General features: G+C 43.2%; 1 protein-coding gene across 1 annotated transcript; it reads right to left on the bottom strand.

Annotated features, from left to right (window-relative positions):
• Positions 1-3,874: 3,874 nt before the first annotated feature.
• LOC112567481 lies at positions 3,875-8,742 on the bottom strand. Its single transcript, XM_025244175.1, has 3 exons — positions 8,539-8,742; positions 5,092-5,384; positions 3,875-4,215 (listed from the first exon to the last, which is right to left on the bottom strand). Exons 1-3 carry the CDS (start codon positions 8,721-8,723, stop codon positions 3,875-3,877), a joined length of 819 nt encoding a protein of 272 aa, XP_025099960.1. The 5' UTR covers positions 8,724-8,742.
• Between the last annotated feature and the right edge of the window lie 254 nt (positions 8,743-8,996).

The raw sequence follows: 8,996 nt of genomic DNA on the forward strand, positions 1-8,996 counted from the left end.
TGATAACACTAGTTGTTGTGTAAACAATACCCAGGGTGTGTAAGTTTGATATTAGCACAAGTTAAGTAAACAAGATCCAGTGTGTTAGAGGTCTGATATAACAATAGTTGTCAACAAGACAAAGTGTGCAGGATATTAAAGTTGACATCAGTTGTTATACAAACAAAACCCATTGTGTGATGTTGATGTTTACACCAGTTGATGTGTAAAGAGATCAAGACACCGACTACACCTCCTGTAGTGTAGAAAACGTGTATAAAAGTGTCCTACACAACATGTGTATATAAATGTGTCATGCACAACATGTGTATGATGTCACGAGGTGATGACGTCAGATATACTTCAGTTTGTGAAAAGACCAGACAATCACAAGTTGTGAGCTACACCGGGACATGGAGTGGAAGCGGACAGACGACAACTTTTCTCTCCAGACCACAAACACGATATCCACTCGTCACCCACACCACGTCACTGTGAGCCGTGGCAACGTCATCGGTGTCATCGTCGTTCATCACCTGCACTGGGATACCCGCTTCTTTCAGTCCCTTCACCATACCCGAGTCGTCACTAATGTTATACCAGTACAACACCAGCACGTCTCTCCACTGCAGGCAGGGCGGTGTTGTGGCGCTGTTGGTGGAGGTGACGGTAGTGGCTGTTGTCGTGACATTCTCTGTTAACATTCAAAGTTTATACTGTAAGTCACTTGTCGGACTCTTGTTCTTGTTATCTGATTCCTCTTTGTGTTTTCTGTATTTGATTTTATTCTTTGTTTAGTACAGTTGTTTATTCTTCGTTTAGTACGGTTGTTCATTCTTTTCTAGTTCATGTGTCATTTGTTTGTTTTCCTGTCCCTCTTATGCTGTCCATGTTTTGTTCTTGTTCTTAAGCGCTAAGAGCATGCTCCTTAGGAGAGTGAGTATGTGCTTTACAAATTTTGTAAATAATAATAATAATTTTAACGTTTCTTTATGTATTGCGTCTACCTTTTAAACACGGATTTATCTGCCTTAGTACGGTACTTGACCACTAACTTTGATGACGGTTTCTTGGATTTTCTGTTGACATTTTACTGACGGCAATGGCTGGTAGGTAAAGGTTATCTCCTAATCTTTTGAGGTCGTTTGTAAGGTGTCAGAGACCTCACTTTTCTTGGAGCCAGCTTTACATGAGAGCGATGTCTTACCCTATATAGTCAGATACCCCGTTCTCGCTGGGTGGGTGATTAGGAGAGCATGCTTTGCTACTCGGGAATTGAAACAGATTACTCTTAGTTTGAACGCCATCGCTCTAACCACTCGGGTACATGCTTCCCCATCTGGCTGTCATTTATTGGGGAAGTACATGATACTTGAAAGTAAACTACAGGAAGATTCTAGCGTGGAAATGACTTCAGACAAAACCGGAAGAATTGGAGTTGTTATTGCACTGCCTTCTTCAGTGAATACTTACCAACGAGAATATTCATTTCCCTCACAAGGATTTGTTTTATGGCATCTATACGTGATGTAGACCAGCGAACAGCAAGAAAAAATGTATCAAGGTTTGTCACGGACCAGTCTATTGGGAACAGGGGGTTGTTGCCCCTGTCTTTTGTTTTTCAAAGATTATTGCCCTTGCCTTACATGTATGAGTGTGTTGGTTGCGTAGTGGTTTCGCGTCAAAACCCGACGTCATTTTATGACGCAATTTTAGTTTGGATGAAGGTGAAAAATATTTGTAAGAGAGCAGACGGCTGTGAGCAGGGAAGAGAGGCGGACAGAAAATGTGTGTGGTGTTCGCTTCGGATATTGTGTGGGTCGATCCCTGCGGATTTATTTGTGGTGCCAGCTTTGGATCATGTGTTGATCCCCTAAATTCTTGTAGTGGAGTGTCGAGGACACTGACGATTTGATTGTCCGCTGATGCCGACAACTCAAAGTAAGACTTTTGCCTTTTGAGTTTACCTGTAGAGAGAGAGAGGGTTAGGTCGTACCCTCATTGTTTATCTCCACCGTCAACGTAAGAGGGAGAGTAAGACGGTTTACACGGACTGTGTGTATATGTGTCATGAACATTAATGAGCACACGGACATAGCTGGTGGCTAGAAAAGTGCTTTGAGAGACGTATCGTTAGGAGTGTATTGAAATGGACATGTGTGTGTCGTCTTGGTGACATGAAGAGAACTGTTGTAGCAGCCTGTGCGCTGTCGTAGTTTCGGTATTGAATAATATTTCACGTATACCTTAGGATTTAGAACAGACAGGAGTGATCTTGGGCAGTATGGTTCCAATTGATTTGCTTGAAAGTCTTGTATTACAATTAATGTTGATTGATTTAAAGTTTTTGATTCCCACGACAAATCTTTGTGCTATGTGATTGAAAGAACACGCAAGGGGACGCGTGCGTGTTGTGAGTGAAAGTGTGATCTAAAAATCAGCGTTCCTGACAAGGGTAATATGAAATCTTTGTCTCACACACACACAAACACACACATATTTATTGGCAAAGAAAGAAAAGAGAGACTGAGGGTGGCAGTGTATATGGAATTAGTGAGAAACAAGAGGATTCACATTAGAGGAGTTGAAATATTTTAAAAGTTTAGACAAGATTTAAATGGATAAGTACTTAAGGAAGCGAAAAAGAGTCGCGATGCTTGTAGAATAATCATCATGTCTGCAGCGAGAATAGATATAGCAAAAAAGGTTGTTATGTTTATGAATGAAAAAATCACCAAAAATTGTTTTGATCAACACCAGGGTATGTTGTAACGGGTGTGACCATTGGTGCAGGATGTCTGTCAGTTGGCTGATAGAGCGAGACAAGCTTCACTGAATAATATGGGTCTTGTATTTTTGTCTACTTTACTTATGCTGTAAAAAGAACATAAAACATTTATATCTATACCCTACTGCAGAAGATGTTCAAGATAACCAGCGTGACATTCACACACATGGGAAAACACACACGCAAAGATCAAAGTATGAGAATTATTAGTGTAGCTACAAGTGTTTGGGTTGAAAGTACTGTGACAACAAACAAACAAGTGTAGCGGGACTGACCAGGTTCCTCACTCAGACTAACACCGTGGAGCCACATGCTGGTCTTGCAAGAAGTGTGATTGTGAAAGGACTGACAGACACTTGTAAACATGAACTCGGTGGATAACAATTAAAAGTCTTTATTCATTTGAAAGTCGCGACCTGTTCACTTCTTGTCGTTTAAACATTCAGAGACCAAATTAGCAACAGAATCAACATCGTCTCCTGAGGAGAGTAGAAGGTAACTGTGAGAAAAACGACAAAGTCACACGAGAATGAGTTTTATTATTTGGGTAACCAACTGGGCAGGTCACGTGAGGTTCGTCATTCTCAGATCTTGGAGACATGTTGACAGCTGCTCTGGCAAAATAACGGTTTGAAGGGAGGTCTGTACACGACTTAGTATGACACAGTCTGTGTGTGAATTCATAAACAAATACAGGAAAAGAAATTACTGGAACATATTCAACAGTCCACTGCAGAAAAGAACAAGGAAAGTTAATATTTAAAAAATCTTTTTTGTCTTAAACGTTTTACTGCCACAGCCCGACACACAGTTACTGCTGCTCCTGGTGATGTTGCAGCTACAGTGCATGTACTTTCTCGAATTGTTGATAAAAAAGTAGAATTTCTTCTAAAAAGTTTAGTTTATGTGTGGTGTGCTATGTTGTAAAACGTATTTACATGCTGCAATAAAAGTGTCACCTCATCTGTGTGCATACGTATGATATTAAAGTTAACACTAGTTGTTGTGTAAAGAGAGACACCGACTGTTGTGAGTGCAATACAGAGCATGTAGATATAAATGTGTCATACACACGATGTGATGACGTCAGATACCCTTTGGTTTGTCCTAAGAGTAGACAATCAGAAGTTGTGACGTACACCTGGACATGGAGTAGAACCGGGATAAAAGTTGATCCTCCAGACAGACGACGACTTTTCTCTCCAGACCACAAACACGACTTCCACTCGTCACCCACACCACGTCACTGCGGGCCGTGGCAACGTCCTCAGTGTCATCGTCCTTCATCACCCGCACTGGGATACCCGCTTCTTCAAGTCCCTTCATCATACCCGAGTCGTCACGAATCTTAATCCAGTACAACACCAGCACGTCTCTCCACTGCAGGCAGGGCGATCTTGTGCCGCCGTTGGTGGAGGTAAGTGTCGTGGCTGTTGTCGTGACATTCTCTGTTAACATTCAAAGTAAGTTTCTACTGTTAGTTACTTGTCGGAGATGCAGTGTACACACTGACAGACACATGGATATAAACACCACGTAAAATAACAGTAACACCTGACTTACACAGTGAGTGTATTGATAATACTGATATATATATATATACAGTATATAACTATAATAATCATGATAATGTTTATTATAATAACAAGTAAACAACACAAACAACGCGTCACACACAGCAACATTACAGGTGTCACACAGTCAAGAGGAGGTGAACAAAGATTCACCTAAATACTTCAGTTGTAGTCATCATAGGTAAGTATCCAGACACAAGATCATGTGACAGCAGCCTCAAACACACGACAGAGCAGACGACACACAACATCCAATCCCTGATATCGCAGTCATCGTCAGTTACATCGTTGAGATGAAGAGGACACAAACATCTACTCTACAGACAGTGCAGTCATGAGGCACAGGTCCGGACATCACAAAATGGAGAACTGAGTGGTCAGCAGTACCAAACATTGGTTGTCAGTGAAGTAGATACAAGTAATACAAATGGTGAACAGGTGTAACATATGGCGAAGATGTTACAGTTGAATACAAACGTTCTAGAAAACTGAGTACGCACAAACCCTGGCGCAGATAAAAGAGCAAAGATAAAGTGTGATGAAGATCTGTCACCCTATAGCCAGTTAGGCGAAGGGACATCACATCACTCTCATCTTCAAAGGATTGTTTTTCATCTGCCTGTTATCACACCGTTAACTGTTTATCTCTCAACACACGTTACACTACACAATACACACACCTACCTGTAACACCAACACGGAGACTGTGTAGGAAGTTGGCCACCTCACGACCGCACGTCACACAGTCACCTGGACTGTCACCTGAGTGACCGTGACGTTGGTGATACAGTCGTCTGACTGGCGGGCCGTCTGTGTGGTCGGGCACACCTCGCTCACTGTACGGCAGGACATCACGGTCATTAGTGAAACTCCTATCCTGCTCCACTTCCCTGACGACGGCCGGTGGAGAGCGGAGGGGTCTGGTTAAATATTCCACTTGCCAGCCGACAGTTGCGTTTCCATGGTAACAACTTGCCGCCCAAAGATGGAGATGAGGAACTTGTGTCAAAAGCTTGTCACACACAGAGCAGAAGTAGCTTGACCTGTGACAGACATGAGTGTTGCTATAGTTACCGTCACACAGCTTCCCGCTGCTGGAAGATCGTCAGTCACGAACATTACAAGTGTTCAATTCCTGTCAAAGTATTTTATAAAGTATCAGGAACACAAATATCACTTTAAATCACAATAAACAACAGCTGTTTGTCACGTGTTCAGAGTAATGTCTGTGTTGTGTGTGACTAGACAGTAATTGTGTAACACGTTGATGTCAAGGGGAGGCTACTTGTATACTAAGCTCACTGACACTGTACATAATAATGTGTGTGAATAGCGGTGAATGCTGTGGTTGTGTGTGTAGATATGTATACATGCATGAGGGAGGGAGGGAGGCATGACAGAGTATATGCCTGTTGTCTGACACACAATGTGTAAATATACACGTAAATGTATCTTGTACAAATAAAATTAAGCAATTGACAAGCATTAACGTTTATTACTCAAATAAATTGTGTACAGATGTACGAAACTGATGTTTAAGGAACAAAACCTAGGTCTCATTTCGCTCAACGCTTACATGGCAGGTGATGCAGAAATTGTGGTGTAAATTGGAAAGAATGGATAATCTTATTTTCTGTGTATATATGGTCTATGGGAGACAGAGGATGGGAGGGTGAAACTGATTTCCTAGATAAGTAGTAAATATAGTTGTCATTAATAAGTCACTTAGAAAACAAATTCTATTTTAAAATATATTACACAAGCAAAGTTTTTAAGAAGGAAGTTCTTTGCATACTTTAAAAAAATAGACTCTTAAATACACATTCCGTATTATGAGCATTGTTGTGGCTGTTGAACATATATTGAATCCATCGAATGATGTTGTCTTCTGTTGCACATCGTTGTTCAACTTCGTTGTCTTCAACTCCATCTCGTCTTTGTTTACTCGTATAACTGTTTGAATGAAAGCTAACGTCACGCGAACTACCGTTTCTTTCGGAAGGTCGAGGTCAAGGTTTGTCACCTTGGTAACCACGTATGGCAGATCGCACATGCGTACAACATGTCAGTGCAAAAAGTGTGTGCGAAAAACATAGTGGCGTACTGGTGCTAAACTTGCGTGAACAGGGCAGGTGTCCCTTTCATTGAGGAAATATCACCTGTTAGACACATGGTGCTGATTCTAACATCACAGGGAGTGGCACTACCTGTGTGTCTCTCAGTACATCACATTATGTACTACTCACCTCCCTCCCCCACACACACACAGAAAAAAACCATTTACAAGACCACCTGGGCTTCAGCAGATTAACATACAGAAAACCATATCGATCACTTCACCATTAATCACCAGTTTAGTGGGAGTCTGCTGGATGTCAGGGTAAAGCAAGATGCAGCCACAGACCACCAACTGCTTGTGGCAACCATGAAGAAATAGCTCAGGTCCTTCAATAACACATCAGACAGATCGAACCACAAATTCAACGTGTACTTTCTTAGAGACCGTACAAAGCAAGAAGAGCTGAACTGCAAAGTTAAAAACAGGTTTGCGACACTGGAAGGACTCCTGGAAGAAACAGAGGCCAACCCCTGGACAGGATTACAAGAGACGTGGAAGACTGCCTGCAAACTCTTTCTGGGAAACAAAGGAAAAAGCACAAGGAATGGCTGACTCTAAGGACCTGGCAAAAGATAGAGAAAAGGAAAGAGCTGAAGCAGAAGACCAGCCAATGTCAATAATATCAGGAAAAAGACAAATTCAGAGCAAAATACTGGGAGATAAACAGAGAAGTGAAGAAGACAAGAGACAGTTCGCACACATGACGGCAGAAGAAGCAGAACAAGGGGTTGAGCAAAATAACTCAAAGAGACTATACGAAATTACAAGAATTCTGTCAGGAAGGAAAGACACCAATGCGTGCAGACCAGTAAAGAATAAGAATGGCAGCGTCATCACCGGGGATGCAGAACAAAGATCACGATGGGTGGAACATTCTGATGAAATACCACAACCAATTACTATGGACACTGTCCCATTTGTCCAACAACTCCAAGTAAGCACCAGCCCACAACCAAGGCAGAAATCATCAAAGCCATCAAGTCCTTGAATTCTATCAAGGCGGCAGGCCCAGATGGCATTCCTGCAGAAGCACTCAAGGCAGACCCAACAGCCGCAGCAGAGATGCTACATCCCTTGCTGCAAAAAAAAAAGAAAAGAAAAAAAAAGCAGGAGCAAGTTCCAGCAGACTGGAAGCTTGGCTACCTAGTAAAACTACCCCAAAGAAGGTGACCTGACACAGTGCAGCGATTGGCGTGAGATTAAGCTGTTGTCCATTCCTAGCAAGGTGCTGACCAGAAATATCCTGGAGAGACTGAAGAATGCGCTACACAAAAGACTGAGGCAAGAACAGGCAGGCTTTTGGCATGGAAAATCAGGCACAGACCAAATCGCTACACTACAAAACATTATTAAACAGTCCATCGAATGGCAGTCGCCACCATATATAACATTTGTAGATTTTGAGAAGGCTTTTGACTCCGAAGACAGCGAAACCATCTGGAAACTGATTCAGCACTACGGATTTCCACCAAAATTTATTCCCATCATCCAGCAGCTGTATGGGAACTCAACATGCCAGGTGATCAACAAGGGAAAGCTGACTGACCCCTTCACAGTGAGGACTGGAGTGAGGCAAGGTTGTCTGCTCTCACCGACAATCTTCCTGCTCGTCATAGACTGGATCATAAGAAGAACAACCTCTAACAGCAACACGGGCGTTCAGTGGACCTTCGCCAGGCAACTTGAGGAACTCGACTTTGCGGATGACATCAGCCTGTTGTCCCACAAGCAACAACACGCACAGACAAAGCTCGGCTCACAGAAGAAGCAGCGATGACTGGCCTAATCATCAACATCAAGAAGACGGAGGTAATGCGGGTCAACAACAAGCAAGAAGCCCCACTCCAACTACATGGGGAATGTTTAACAGAGTCTGACTGTTTCACCTACCTTGGCAGCATAGTCAGCCAAGATGGAGGTACAGATGTGGCATACCGCAGCGTATCTTGGGTGAGCAGGCCAGGTGTCCCTTTCATTGAGGAATTATTACATGTGAAACATCTGGTTGTGATTCTAACATCACAGCGAGCGACATCTACCGGTGTATCTATCATCACATCACACGATGTACTACTCACCCGCTCACTTCATCAGCGATGACGTACAACGACCCTCCTCTTGCTGCCTGTGACAAGTCGTTCACGGCCTTTTCCGCATCCTTATAGCTATAAAGATCAAACAGCAGCAGGTGAGGCTGACCGGATGATACACCTGCTGACTGTTGTGTGCTTACTGTCTGCAGCAACAGGTGATACAACATCATGCACGCTGCACGACTCTCATACCATGTATTGACAACGTAGACGTGGTGACCACATCGCAGCCACTGTATGGCCATCAGCAGCAGCACCACAGTTTTACCTGTACCGGGCGGTCCGGTGACATACACTCTGGGAGGCGCCGTGTGTAGCAGGTGAAGTTGCTCCGGGAAGAGTGTGATGACAGCAGTATAGCACTCTCCTGTCCACCACACGGCCTGACCCAGGGTCTTGACACTCACACGTGGAGGACTTGTACATGGCACAGTCACTGTTGT

The sequence above is a fragment of the Pomacea canaliculata genome, linkage group LG7 (assembly GCF_003073045.1).
Source record: "Pomacea canaliculata isolate SZHN2017 linkage group LG7, ASM307304v1, whole genome shotgun sequence".
Taxonomy (NCBI): domain Eukaryota; kingdom Metazoa; phylum Mollusca; class Gastropoda; order Architaenioglossa; family Ampullariidae; genus Pomacea; species Pomacea canaliculata.

Excerpts from the sequence above, each read along its gene's own strand:
- LOC112567481 (XM_025244175.1), bottom strand. The coding sequence starts at position 8,723 with ATGATGTTGTATCACCTGTTGCTGCAGACAGTAAGCACACAACAGTCA. Across the intron at positions 5,385-8,538 it reads ATCGCTGATGAAGTGAGCGG|GTCAAGCTACTTCTGCTCTG; the intron begins GTGAGTAGTACA and ends TGTCTGTCACAG. Across the intron at positions 4,216-5,091 it reads TCACTCAGGTGACAGTCCAG|AGAATGTCACGACAACAGCC; the intron begins GTGACTGTGTGA and ends GAATGTTAACAG.